The sequence below is a fragment of the Dendroctonus ponderosae genome, unplaced genomic scaffold, assembly GCF_020466585.1.
Source record: "Dendroctonus ponderosae isolate FM_Combo_2020 unplaced genomic scaffold, Dpon_F_20191213v2 Dpon_F_20191213_5, whole genome shotgun sequence".
NCBI lineage: Eukaryota > Metazoa > Arthropoda > Insecta > Coleoptera > Curculionidae > Dendroctonus > Dendroctonus ponderosae.
The window spans coordinates 12,596,687-12,612,053 of NW_026018715.1; the positions used below are offsets into that span (position 1 = coordinate 12,596,687).

Genomic DNA, 15,367 nt, shown 5'->3' on the forward strand with positions numbered 1-15,367 from the left:
TTTTTAATATTTAATTAAATAATAAATCTAACATAAGATTAGAGGGGCAACAGTATCCGAAAAAAGCATATTAATTCTGGGGGGCTCTTTCAGAGAGAGAAGATTTTTAAGTGCCATTTCATGAGTTGAGAGCGCTTGAACTGAAAAAGTATTTCCGTAACTTACAACAACAATTACTTCGAGTCATACAAGGAAGGTGCACTTTATGCACCGATCGACATTGTTATGAAATTTAAGATTTGAAGAGCAGATTTTTAAAGCTAAGGAGCAAATCGCTGTAGGGCCACACGCTTCAAGAACTAACCCCAAAAACATTGTGTTGATCCTCCTGAAGTGGCCTCTGTGATAAATTAGGCCAATGTTGAATGGTCCTGCATAGAGATGGGATAAACGGTTATTTTTCTGTAACAAGGTTACAACGTTCCAGTTCACGTTAGTAATAGGTTTCAAAAGGAACATGTTAGTTAAAAAAAATGCGCAATGATGATGGTAGAAATAGTAATGACAAATAATGATTTAGTTTCTTAAACGAATAATTCTTAACTAAAGCTCTTAGATAAAATAAAATATCCTAAAGTCAAAAACAAAACATGGGTCAGAAGTACCTGCTTAAAGAACAAAAGAACTGATAATAAACTAGATAAAATGAATAAATAAAAACTGATTAAATAAAATATACGGTTTATCTGCAAAAATGTTTAAAAATCTAATTTTCATTTAAAAATTAAATTTTTTTCAGATGCTTTTTACTGAGTTCGAAGTATTACCCGAGTTAATTTTTGGTACCACCAAAAAATACTTTTAAAAAATATGTCTATATAACTAACTTTCATTTCATCTTGTGATTTAATTTATATCTAAAAATGGCAAGCTTGCTTAAATACAGGTGCACATTCTGCTTACAACGTTTATTATTTTACAATTCAACTGTGATGGAATTTATGTCTTAGACTCTAAATTTGGTCATGGCTCATATGCAAGTGTACATTCTGCTTAGTTGGCTGATTATAGGCATATACATCTCGAGCTAAGTTCATTAATGAGAGAAATACCTTTTTGAACTGAACAGTAATTCTTATAAACGAAAAGTGATAAACACAATAATCAAGGCAACACGCCACTATACATATTCTCCGTTGACAAATGGTTACTGAAACTGAACACTTTTTCAGGYTTATGAGACGGTTCCGAAAAAACGTTTAAATCGRCCAACGGCTGCAGCTGGTGCGAAGTGCGCACAACTGTTTAKGTTTTATGAGACGGTTCCAAAAAGAACGGTTYAAGTCGGCAAACGGCTGCAGCTGGTTCGAAGTGCGCTCAACTGTTTCGGTTTTATGAGACGGTTCCAAAAAGAACGGTTTAAATTGGCAATCGGCTGCCGCTAGGTAGATGCTCGACGGTGTCGCATCGGATCTGTGCTGTTGCGAACGGCTTTTTCGGGTTTATGCGACGGTTCCAAAAATAACCGGTTAAATCTGCTAGCTGTAACTACGGTTTCAGGTTACACGTTTGTAAAAATGTTATTTTAGCGGTTACGTTAAAACTACCATACATTTTTTTGCTCGTCCTGCATGCTCTAACAGGAAGTTAGAAGCTTCTAAAACTTCAAAGTTTTAAACCTAGAGAACTGTAGCTCGCAAACTTTGGATCTGACTGGCTGGCACTTCAGGATTCAGCCGAGTTTCATCAGCGCAAATGACAAGAATTGTATTCAGTTTCGAAAAAAATACACAAGAAAAACGAAGCCCTGAGCCGGAAGCTAGTTGGGAAAGAAATCGGAGTTTCATGTGAACATAAAGGGCAATTGCGTGAAACAAAGACTACAATCCAGAACAAATGACTAAGAGTGGCTATCGTCTAAATTATAACAATATTTTATGGCCACGTCAAATGCATTCTCTCCAAGATGGGGGAACTAAACTGGACGTAACCTTTTGGGACATAGGTTAATCTGGGGCATGTTGTCAACGTCGTTTGTTTTCTGGACGATGACAGCTACGATGCAGATTCATTATTTTTCCCGAAGAATAATAGAAGGGAAAGCTGTGAAGAGGCCGCACAAAGCCGGCTGCCTGTCGTTTTTAGCTCATCACTTTAATTAAGTTTTAATTTAGTGGCGGTGCCATTGTGTAGAAACTCACTCTATTAATTGAATCTTTCACGATTTATTCCTCAGCCAAATACCCCAAATGTATCTTCTGTTGATTTAGCTAGTCGAACACAACGCATCTTCCTCCAATTGGTATTAAACAACTGGCTAAAATAATGAGTTTCCCATCAGTTCTCGAATTTTCTCGGCGAAATTAAAGGGGATCCCACATAATAAGGTTCTGGCGCTCCGATGGCATATTAATTTCCGTTTTGTCATGGAAATTTGTTTTTCCAATAGCGAAATGGTATAATTCGGCTTTAGTGGAGAAAGGCCAGTTGTGCACATCTCACCGCAGATGCCACCAGACACAAAGGCTGGCGGTTTTGTTGATTTTGAGCTGACAATGTTGCTTAATAGGTATTGTACGCTGCAATAATAGGCAGCTTTATTGTTAGTATTGCTGCAATCTATTGTCTGCTTCTGATGGTTCATTAGATGGTCGAAAGTAGGAAATATCGGTTGGTTCCATTGATGGAAATCGGCGACAATCAAACCACATGGCAAAGACTATATGGGGTGAAACCTTTTTATATTCAGAGTATCACGAAAAAACGTGCAAATTTTTTAGCAATTGCAGCAATTTAGATTTTCAAGTTTAAAAACCTTTTTTTGTACGCTAAAAAGGAAAGGAATGTTTCCTAATACTATGTACTTGATATAGAAGATATGGAAATTAGCCACCAGGACGTAGAAACAGCAAGAAAATTCTCGCGAAACAAAAAATAACCGAGGCAAGATGGAATCCCTAACGGTGGCAAAAGTTTACACTAGAACCAAGTTTATACAAAAAATGCTTCTACGATTTAGCCGTGAATAGCGGGATCAGAGAAACTGGTCCAGAACGATTTGCACTTTGTTCCACTACATTCCAGGAACCTAGAGACTTGAAGTTTTTAAGGATTTTGATTCGAATCAATCTTGCCGGAACGCTTCAATTGGTGCCTCATGATTGCAAACGAATTTTCTTAGATTCCTCCAACACACCACCCGTAATTAATGTTTTTTTCGTCTTAAGGATTTCTTGGTCACCGCCAATAAAAACTAAATAATTTGCGGCATTATAACTGTGATAATTCGCGAATTTGCACGTTCCTCCTTGTATGGCGTTGACTTGACATGTTTCTCCCCTGTATCCACTTATAGAAACCTTTAATACCTTCTCACGCTAGAGGTGTGCTAACCGGTTATTTTTCTAGAACACATTTTCGAATTTATATGACCGTTCCAAAAAAACCGTTAAATCGGCTACCTGTAACTGAGGTTCCAGGTTACACGTTTGGAACAGTGTTTTTTAACGTTAAATACCGACCATCCCTAGCTCACCTGAAGTGTTCATTCCAACTATTAATGTTGAAAATGAAGATATAAGTCGGAAGACGCTAGATTCACTCTATTTCGCCAGAGATTTCTTCTGTTTCTGCCCTGAACTCTTCAAATGGAAGCGTTGAAACTTGAATCGAGTAAATAAACCATTGTCTTCCTCTGATTCTTCACACATCAACATCGCTAAAAAACATCTATCTGCCCAGTACTTAAATGAAGAAAATGAATCCTTTAATCAAGGCCCAGAGGATGAAATGGCTGCGCCACTAGAAAAAGCTCATTACAGCCTTTTGGCTTTGATTATTACCAGTTAACTGCCAGAATCTCATTTAGAATAATGAGTTTTCTGAGCAAAGTATAAATTACCAAAGCAGAGAACCAGCAGTTTCCGACTCATTAATCATAAGTACGTTGCACGCGTATTAGACGAGCTGCTCACAAAAGAAAATCTCAAAATCATTTCAATATAAAGGGCGAGCAACAATGCATCGCATCCATAAGAGAAATCTTGCAATGTATTCGAGATAAGTATACGGAGCAGTTAGAGCGGTTATTACTCCAGTTTCCTGTGAAGTTTGCGTTATGGTCGGAACAGGGCCTTTTGTTGCTGAAATTGGATGTCATCCTGCTAAATCGAATGCATTTGGAAACGACAGTCTGCTACATTATTGAAGCCATTTAGTGCTTGTGTTTGGGAATTTCCAAATCATGATGTTTCCAAACTGTCGGTTGGACAATCTGATGATGATGATGAGAGCGATATTTTTTCGCGCTCTGCCGCTAGCTGAAACTTTCATTAGGAAGACAACTTCAGCGTCTGATCGCTGAAAATGCATGTCTTGTTCCACACCGGCCCTAGACAGATTCGTATCGGGTTGATTTATTCGGGCCACTCAGTGTATCTGACCCACTTTCGAGTTTGAGCTTGTTTTCGAAATTATTTACTGCGCCCTTGATATGACAAGAGAAGCAGCTTTAAAACTACCGATAGTTTCGCTGAAACAAGCCTGGAAAAGTGGCTCTTCTTGCAGATATTTGTGAAATATTGCGCCAGTATTAAAAAACATGCTTCTCCCAACTTTTGTTTGAAATTGGATGTATATTTAGCATGTTTTTTAGCGCGCGTCTCAGCTGTAAAATTATGCACATTCATATACAAAATACACGAAAATGACGGAAATATTTTCAATAAAGCTCGCTTTCCGTTCGTGGAGCTTCTGATCATTGGCAACATTCTAATAGGATAAACTTGAATGGAAAGGGAGAATTTTATGTGAGGAGCTAATGTAGCTTAAAGATTGGATGTGATATTAGTTCGCTTTCCTCCTTGAATGGTACTTCCATACGCCATTTGTGATAAATCGGAAAATATTCCTCTATTAGACCGTCAGATAACTAAAAGGCTCATTTTGCATTTCCAACGGTGCACCAGAAGATCGGCAACAGCCCGAAAACTTTGGCCATTAATCGCGCAGCCAAGTGCACTTGAAAGCTGAGGTAAACTTTTATCAAATTTCAGTGGAAATTGCCACTTGGACCTGTCTGGAGAAAAACTGGCCCGAAATCAATGTTGGTTTAGTTCGGCATTATCAAGTTTTCGTGCTTTTGTTCAAATCAGTCCCTCTAAAATCTTTGCTTAATCACTTTGTTTCAAGAACATTTTATTCGACAGACTGCGTCTATTCACAGGCAATTTTTCTGTTGTTTCAGGAACCTGTTATTTTCCTGAACGATGGGAAGGTGCCTGGTTCCAATCTGGAGTTCGGGCGCCTGTTTTAATCGAAGGCCCAAGACTTAGTACCAAAGGCCGCTGTTTGGGTTCCGATGGAGACAAGTTTCTGATGGTAGACGAGTAAGTATCTGATTTTTTTGGCTTTTTGCCCGAAAATCCTTAGCTTATGTGGAGGAAGTTTACTCGGAGAGTTCGATTTCAGAACTGTGTGAAATCAATAGTCTGTTTTTTTTTATTGTACGCGATTTGCGTGTTATATACGCATTTACGCACATTTGCACCAATAACTTGTTCTTCCAGTTGAAATAGTTTGGTTGCGATCCTCTAGTATTATTTGTGATTTTCTCTAATATTTTCTGTTGATCCGAAGATTCTCAATAGAAAACCCCAGCATTTATCATAAATCCCGCTTTGAACGAAATATGTTAACAGGATTTGGATCGGTTGAAAATAAAAAGATTATTTTTACACGATCCTAGTCCTGATAGTAATTCAAACTTTACCGTGCCAAATTATAAATAAAAAGCCGGTTTTCAAACATACGTTAATTTTTTCCGCATCCAGAGGCATTCATACAGCTGCGCTCATAACTTTGAAGAGAACTGCATTTAACTGAAAATGTGTATGTCTTTGCCAGGTTCTTTGTCGAATGTGGATTCCATTAAAGTGAGGCATTTCTAAATTTATATGAGTACGAACTTGTTTACCGAATTCAGTCAAACTTAGCAAGACGAAGCGCTTTTGCACTAAAAACTTGCTCTCTCGGTTTAAATAATTAGTTTGTTCACATATTTTCTGTTCTATGGAAAATTTCAACAGAACACTTAAAAATGTATATGTTTGATGTTTTCCATAACTCTCCTCAATGGGGAGGAAGGATTTAATAACGGAATTGGGATCGGTGTAAAAATGAAAGTAAGCGATTTTTTACCGAGCCAAATCTCTTTAGTAAAGTACACTTTACCATTTAAAATCCTGGTAAAAAGCAGCAATGTGCTTACAGTGTTGGACAAAAACATGCACGTTTTCATTTAAATACAGTTGTTCTCGGGCAACTTAAGCTTGCCTAAAATCCTGTAGATTTCAAGTTTCACTTTTAAATATTAACCTGAAGTTTTCCGACTGAATCTCGTATATCTCCGATATGGAAATTTCTAGTAGGCATTTCACATGGTAATCGGCCCGAATTTAAAACACTTTATTCGGGAACGGCCGCTATTATTTCAATCGTATTTCGGCAATAATGTTGGAGAATTTGAGGCAAACGGTGTGAGCCAAGCATACGAATTTATTGGATGTGGTCGGCCTAGAGCGATATTTTATGTGGCTCTCCATGCTTGGCAAGCCTCCAATATATCTGGGCCTGGACATAATACTTCTAAGTTTACACCTTTTGAAACTTTATCAGAAATCGGGATTGAAATATTACACTTTCAATCAGTTGAAATAATTCTAATGCTACGACAAAGTCTCATTCCGAAACCTTTTAAATGCGTCCAAAGGGTTATAAGATTATAAGATTCGCCTCCTTCATCAGTCTGACTTTTCTGATTCGTTTCGTTTCTGTCTTTATATCACTTTGGAAATGATCAGTTTTTTGTTTCGTCCAAGCAAAAATACTTTGATGTAAACACACTTTAGATTCCACAAGTTCCTCTTTTTCAGTCGCTACTCCTAAATTGGCAATTGACTTGTGAAATGTCCATCTTCAATTCATTTGCGCACAATTTCGCCAGCTTCTTTTATATTCTAGTTTTGTCTTCCATCTATTTACTTTCCTTTACCTCTGTTTCCTTTGATCATTTTCTTCACATTGCGCTGCAAATGTAAATTGCAATGTTTCATAAATCATTTGCTTTTTGGAATGAGGAATCTTCGAAAAGTGTACCTAAAACATGTTCATCTAATTTCTTTTATGCAAAGTTGAATAATTAGTTTCCTGTGCTACATAGTTTCATTGTTAATTACCAATAAGTCCTGAAAAGAAGTTTTCATTTTCCCGGTAGTCCTGAAACAAAAGACGCTATAAAGTTTTGTCTATTAAAGCGAAACTGCAAAGTTCCAGCATGTTATCGATTAACAATCAAAAGCGAATTAACGTGAAGCAATAACCAGCCAATAACTGAATTAGATCATAACTACTGACCCGCTTTCACATCGTAAAACCACGTAGACAATAAAACATTTTATCTGCAAATTTACTTTGGAACAGTCAGAGGAATCGTAAATCAGCAGAGAGGAAGAGGCCTATGGATTTGTGCTGGCGCTGTCCTTGAGCAATATTTTATGTAGGCCAATGCGGCTGGGAAAGCTGCCAATAATTGAATTTTCCCCATTCTCAAACCTCATACTCTTTCGCCGATATATTTGAAGTTTACGAAAGGAACTTTGCAGTTTATGGTCGGCCATGGAAAATTGATTTTCCTTTGAAAGCTTTAATGTTAAGTTATGTAAAGTAATAAGGCTCGCTCTCCCTCTTATGCCAAAGGGTATTTTAATACCATTTATTCTGCCCCATACCTGCGAATTGCCATTATTTTAAATCGGTTACAACGTTTTTTATTGAAAAATTCAATCATTTTGCTTCTCCTCAATTTCTTCATTCTTTGAAAACTTGTTCATTGGGCGATTATTCACTCACAAATGTATGATTTTGCTTTCTGCTTCTACTTTTTCACGTCTATAGATTGCACGTTCGTAAAATTGGGGACAATTAAACTGTTTTAATTTAATGGTTGCAGTGTTTCTTGTATTAATGAGACAGTGCCATCTGGATCTCAGTGCAACCATTCGTCACGCAAGCTGTTCAAATTTCTCTTAACGTTTGTTACGTTCGCTTCCATCGTGATTCCGCGACAGAAAAATAGATTGGAAAACGAACGAACCGCATTCCACCCTCGGATTTCAATTATCTTCGGTTCTTTTCTCGTCCAAATAAACTACGGGGTGCCTCCAACTTTTATTCTGTTGATTAAAGAGGTGTGCATTCCGATTACCAACTGAAAGCTTAAACACTGTAGGAAAATGCAACTGTGTGTCCGAAAACAGGCGTTTTTTCTTCAGTTCAATGACAATTTAAGACGAAAATCCTTACAGTTCTTGATAATTTTATGTTTTATGGTGAAACTTTCTTCAGTAGCATAATTTCCCCAGTTTCTCTTGTTAAATATGTAGGCTGCTTCGTGACAAGTTTTACCTATTAAAACTTTATGCTCTTAAAAGCTAGGGCGCAATTTCGTCGAGTGGCGAAACTTTTACAATAATTAAATATTTACGGAAATATGTCTTTTTGTTTCAGGAAGAGGGCATGCTACCGCTGTGTGGTCATTCACGAAAAGCACAAAAACGTACTTCAATACAAGGAAAGTGAGTATTTGACTAAAGCGAGCCCTTTGGATTGATTTAATTTCTGGTGGAAATTTTAAGGAATATTTTACGTAAACTGCTCCCAAAAGACAAAAAAGTTCGTGCTGGTTTTGAGGCCTCCACGGCATGGGTTTCCCAAACTTATTACAAACATAATAAAGGACGTAAGCAGAAACCGAGTGATTTACGAGCCGCCAGGGAAACGAATTGCGCACACTAGAAGCAATACTGCATGTTTTTAAATGACTTTGTAATTGGTTTATGGCAGAAGCAACTGAGAATGCGTATTCCGAGTGGAATGCAAATATTAAATATGGAAATCCTAATTCTGATTTGTGGTAAAAACGTAAAGATGCTAATCGGAATTTCCATTTTGTCTACGTACAACCACTGGCTTTCGGCTATACCTACGTTGCCTCATTTACCTAATGAGGAACTGTTAAGAATGAAATGTATGGAAATGAACGCGAAAATTGCTTTTCAACAATACCTGCTGCTGAATATTTTCCAATAGGTCCAACGTAAAACGTAAATTATAATGTGCTATAGCGGTGCTATAGCGCTAAACGGTTATTTTTCTGGAACGGGTTCCAACGTTCCACTTTGGCATTAGGTTTCAAAAGAACATGTTACTTTTTATTTTTTTTCTTTAAAATTCGCTGCATTATAACATCATGGAAACTAAACAGTATTTAGCTGATCTGAGCGTTGCTGGAGAACTGAACAGTAATTTTTATAGACCAGTTACAGTACAAACAAGTTATCAACAGATATCAATATTTTGGCATCCTGCTAATAACGTGCTTGTGGAGTCTATTGCCAAACTGGTAACGAAGTAAAATGCGCGATTTCCAGCCAATCAGCTGAATTGAATCCGAAAATTGCACTCAAATAATGACCAGTTTACATAAAATATTACAAAGTCCTCTCACACTCTTTGCAAGGCACTTGATGCGAAAGATGCTAAAGTTTTATATAGTAAAATTGCCAAGAATCCTGATTTTAGGATGCTTGGTAAAAGCTGGTCGCAAAACAAAAACTTCAACCCAAATGCACTCCGTTCTCTAAAACTTCTTAAATTCGAAACCATATTAAGAGGAAGGAAATACCCCTAAAGCAAATACGCAAAAATTCTTTTCACGATAACTTTTCCTGGTAACCGCACCGGACAACATCGTATTTTTTTGTAGTTGGCCGCCAGTTATTTACTCTCCGTTTATTCAAAACATCTCCGGGTTGTTTGGGATAATGGCGCAAAAAATCCTCAGGTTTTACTTGAGAAGGGAAATTAATATTTGCTTGTGTTGATCGGGGAATGATCCATTTTTCGACCAGAAAGTGTCATTTTTTCCTTGCCTATGCGTTCCAAATTGAATGTTTTTGTCGTCATCGTTCACTGATTTCGCATTTGAGCAGCAAATTGTCCTAATAAAACCTAATTCCTCCATCTGAATATTTGTGTGCCACATGGCAGTTTGGAAGTTTGAAGGAATGGAGAACGGAAATGAGGCATACACGTGAAGTGAATAGGCAACGGGAGTACAAGATACTAATTTGCGAATATTATATCCCTCATCCTCGATTCCATTAGTTTTTGGTGGAAAAGGAACAATGCCTTTAATTAAAGCATGAATAAACTAGCACACTACATGCGGTTAGAAATTCATTTGCCACCAGGTTTTGCCGTAATTTAAGGCAAACAGGATTCCTGAATAGGCACAGTAAAGAATAATATTTCAATGTCAGCAGCGACAATGAAATCCGACTTTGCAATGTGATAAATTGCAACCATTTATTCCTATAATTGGTTCGGGAATATTGTGACATTTGCCCGGAAAAATCACCTTTAAATCGCCTGTTTGTCTTCCAAATTTGCCATCGCTTTATTAATGGCAGTTGCAGTGTTCATATAAAAAAATGGACTGCTACGCAATTTTAAGCATCGAGCGAGTAAAAACTCCAATAAGCCGCGACTAATATTGTAAATTGTTGCTCAAAACATATCCTTTCCCGATCGTATATTACAGCAGGTATTCTATTTGATATTTCCTGAACGGCAGGAAACATGCACCCCAGGAATAGAGCGCGGCACGATAAGCGTACACAATTTTGAAATAATGTGAGCCGAAACTTCGTAAAAATATAATACGGTTTTAATAGGCCGCTCGCAAGGTGCACTGCGAACTTTTGAAATTTTAAAAGACGCCATAATAATTAGAGTGCGACCTAAACTTGGCCGGGTAAATTTGAATAATGCCCCGAGCACGCAAAGTTGACATTAACGACACTTTAGCAAAGCCCAACTAGAAGTTTTTTTTACATTGTAGCAGTATGTTTTTCCTGTATTAGGAATTTAAAGGACATCAAATCTGTGTCGATAAAGCTGCTTGCTTTCGGGTCAGCTAAATGGAAAAATGTTACTTTGATATTCATAAGAACGATAAGAACAAATCATTGCTCTGAAAAATTGGTTGCTCAACTCAGCTTCCATAACTTAGCACTTCCATAAAAAATTGTTTATGCTCTATGTAGTTCATAAAGTCAGTTTAATCAGTCACATAGTCAGTTTAAGAAAAAAAAATTGCCACGAAATGTTATTGGAAGCAGCCAGTATTGACTGTTTAAAATCTGCCTCTCTAAAAATGAAATAATCCTGTTCTGCAGCATAATTCATTTTATTCTCATCATTTATTTAATATTGATGGGAATGATTACTTTTGTTTCATTTTTTAGTGTGTTTTTTCAATATTTTGCGGTGTTTCTTGCTTCTGCAAAATTCTAGTTTTGTTCCCCCGCCAACCGAGGGACTGAGTAAAGACAACTAAGAGCTACCTAGACGAAATTTATGATATTGATACTTTTGGTGCTGCGAATGATTGTTCTCCGACGCCGAAACTGGCGAAAACAATATACTGCAAAATATCCTCCAAATGGGGTAATATAAATTGAAATATTTGACTTCTGGGATCGTAAATCATACTAATGGCCCCCTTTCATAAAATGAAATATGTGGATTTGTAATGCATCGGCGAGAAAAACTTTCCAAACTCGATATTTATCACGTTACAGAACGCCGTGATGAATATCACCCAGATATCGGTAATATTTAAAAAAAACTGGGTTTTGAGTGACTAAAAATCGATGAAAATATAGTTCACAAAACTGCCAAATGTACATATCAAAGGATTTCACAAAAAAACTAAATGTTTCGAACGGATGGATTTACGTATATTTAAGTTTAAGAGGCTGATGTTTTAAGGTGCAAATGTTCATTCGTTGGTTTTATCTACAAAACTACCTTTTCTAGTTCAAAAGGTTATTATTGATTAAATATCCTGTTTCTCCTAGCGATTGATACACAATAGGATTTTTCGAGACTTTTGCATTAACGCTTTGTGCAAAATACAAAAAGCCAACAGTTCTTAAAACATAAGAAAAACAAATTCCTAAAATGGATAAAATGCTACTGACGATTTTTACCACAACTTTTTGAACACAACTTTTGAGGAAAATATACGAAATTTTAGTTATGTTGGTGCCAACTCATTTTTTTCCTTCTATCTGTATTTTTTTCAAACATTTTTTTCTCTCACATCTCCCAATAAGTTTCCTGACGAAAAGGCACATTGAGTTAAATACACGCAGGGGTAATTTATTATTAGAACCACTTTGGGCGTGTTTTAAAAGATTACAAAATCGTTGTTTCCGAAAAAAACATGAAAAACCTAAGGTTTTCAGTTTTGGAATTTCTTTCATATAAAATATAGTCAAATTACATTTTTTCTAGAATCCATACTTACAGCTTTTTATACCGTTTTGGGCAAGAACAATTTCGCAATTGACACATTTTTCTACTTATTTCGCCTCTAAACAGAGTTGGAAAGCGACGATGGTTTTTGGCATTTTTACGATTTTGTCGATTTTTGCGATGAAGTCGAAAACATTTTACAAATTAATGAAACCTTCACATCAAAATTGCCTCTTTCAAACGTCCCAAATCATCCCCAAAAACAGTTTATGGATTCAAGGTAATCATGATTTTCACTTCTGAAGGGAAGAGAACACAATGTTTGATGGAAGTGGATTATTTTTGCGCGTTAATAAAACGTTCCATATTTTGAACACTTTTTTAAACCAAAGTTTCAAATATTTATGTCTCTTGCGCAATAATTTATAGGCCATGTTTTCGACTACTCTCGTAAAAAGTGAAGTGGTATTTTATAGAGACAAATAAAATTTCTACACGTAAGTGTGCGATGTAATCCAAAAAAATAAATGATATAAATTAAGCAATACTAGTAATGACAATTTAATTTTTAAACAAAGAGAAATAGCAACAATAAGTTAAAGTTGCGATGCTAAAATAATGCAAATTTCGCATTATTGGCTAAGTTTTTTTAATAAAACAATCTATTTAAAAAGACTTAAACCGGTTTGCACAAATTAACGGTCGTTTTCAGCGACATTTCCACAGAAGTTGCTTTAAATATCGACGGAAAATAGTCATATCAATAAAACCAAGTTAAAAATCGTAAACAGGGTGTTCTAAACAAATTTTAGGCGTGAAAACAAACGCATTGTGTTCTTAAAAAGCATTAGAAAAGATCGTTTGTTGACCAATATGTAAAAGAGGCTTTTGAAAAATTTAACGCGCTTTTTAAAGGTTGTTGCTCGCCAAAGTGGACCTGTTCTGAAACCGAAAAATGTACATTGTTTGTTGCAATTTTGTCTAATTTTTTAAGTTAAGCAACTAAAGATACATTTTTCCTCATCTTGGCCATTTGAATTGGAAGGCGCATTGATAGCAATCCTATGAAAATTGTAAAAAACTACAGAGTGTTCGTCTTTGAATGCAATAAACTAACCAGTTTCCCTCTTGAGGCAGCATGCGCTTGGAATTTTTGCCACCACCCTTAAGAGTTTGTAGATATATTAATAAAGACTCTATATAACGTAAATTGTCTCTCAACTCATCAAGCAAATAATTAAATAAAAGACACACACGCAAAGAAATCGATTGATTGGATTTTTTAAAATAAATAACATTATTAAATTATGTGTTTGTTTTCAGCATTTTGCCATGGAAGAGACGCCCTGCCTACACTCTGCAGCTTGATAACAGGTGACGCGCTGCTCTACTCCTTGTTTAGGGAGAACGCGAGCCCCGTCTCCTGCCCCTTTCGAGGCCCATTCACTTTCACCTACAATAGGGGGCATGGTGAATGTCGCTCCCCCGTATCCAACATTGATACCTGCACCGAAGACAGCAAACTATTGCTGAGCTATCAGGCATGCCCGGATATTTATGGATCCGAAAGTACCGGTAAGCAAGATGACTTTTTTCCAGTCCCAGTGGTTCGTTCGTAACGGAGATTAGTAACAATTAGCGCGGATTCTCTTAGTATAAGTGCAACCTAAACATGGAAACAAACAATCAAGATCAACTGCATTCTAAATAATTTACGAGGCCATATTTATGTTTAACTACCTGGCTTATTTTACGCTGGGACATTACCTTAAACGTGTGTGCTGTTAACTCGCTTCCATTAAGGGTGGCACAAGAGGAGAATTATGAGGGCGTAAAAATTAATGTTTTAAACCAGCTTATTACCGCTAGCTGAAAAGTTCAAGTAGTCGTAAAGTAGGGAATCGGCAAATGTTCTGTTGATGGCGCCCTAAAGAGGAGAAAGATGAAAATCCACTATAATTAGATCAGTTAGTTGCCTCAAATGTTGAGAAATAAAGAAAAAATGCATTATCCAGACAAGTCCAAGAAACGCGTTTGAGTACAATGCAGACAAAGGGAGCATGTTCCCTATAGGAAATTATAAAGGGCACGTATTTCGAAGCATTACAGAAATACTTAACGTACTTTCCAACTTGAATACTAAATCTCAAAACCTCAGCGGAAAATATCAGGAGAATTTTGATTTAGAACGAGCCAGCGCCATAACTAATATTTATGCACGTAGTCGGGCCAAACCTTCAGTTTTAAACTCGGCGAAGAGATAGAAGATATTGGGGCTGCGGAATGAGAACTTGAGACCAAGTAATTTATGAAACCCCATTTAATTTTCCGCTTTTCCTAGGCAACTAGACACTTGGCAAAGAACAGAAAAATTACCAAATGGGTTTTAATAGCATAACAAATGCGCTAATGAGCCAAACATGCAAATCACTTAAACTTTTCACTCCCAACTAAGTGTGTCCATAAAAAGGCGACTGCAGCTTAGCAATAAGAAAGAAGCAAAAAAGGAACTTGTCCCGAACAAAAATGTTTTTATTCTTACACTTTTCCCGAGAACATTACTTCGGGGTCCCAGCGATTTAGCCCCAAAAAACTTCCACTGTGCAAAGTTTAACTTGGATTAGCATCCGAAGTTGGAAAGTTTTAAGCACGAAAGGGGGGTTCTTAGAGAGGTGTTTTCAAAGTTTTAAGTATAATGTAAGCTAATTGAAGGCGCGGCGCAGCCGATAGTATATGCTCGTATTTACATGTTTTACTTATGGGGCCAGCACAACACCGCAGAGCGCTGGAAAATGGAAAACTGCAACCACAAAATGTGCGGGTTCGATGAAGAAAGCAATTTTTTTTAAGGAAAAGAGACAAAACTGTCTTTGCCTTCGACCTAAGAAGGTTCTCAATATACATATACAGTATTCAATAAAATATACATATACAGTATAAAACAAATTCTCGGGCTCGAATGGTTCTTGAGAAACTTCGAAAAAAGCAGCGTCATGTTCAAGTGGATTTTGCAACTCAAAAAAAACCACGCAAATCTAAAACTTCT

General features: G+C 36.7%; 1 protein-coding gene across 3 annotated transcripts in view; it reads left to right on the forward strand.

The window, feature by feature from the left end:
* LOC109545465 overlaps window positions 1–15,367 on the forward strand; it is a 102,433-nt gene that overhangs the window by 75,305 nt on the left and 11,761 nt on the right. For all 3 annotated transcript variants that reach the window (XM_019916182.2, XM_019916181.2, XM_019916183.2), the window contains exons 3-5: window positions 5,186–5,327; window positions 8,506–8,573; window positions 13,645–13,896. In XM_019916182.2, the coding sequence (XP_019771741.1) occupies window positions 5,186–5,327; window positions 8,506–8,573; window positions 13,645–13,896 (462 nt within the window). The remainder of the gene's footprint in view (window positions 1–5,185; window positions 5,328–8,505; window positions 8,574–13,644; window positions 13,897–15,367) is intronic.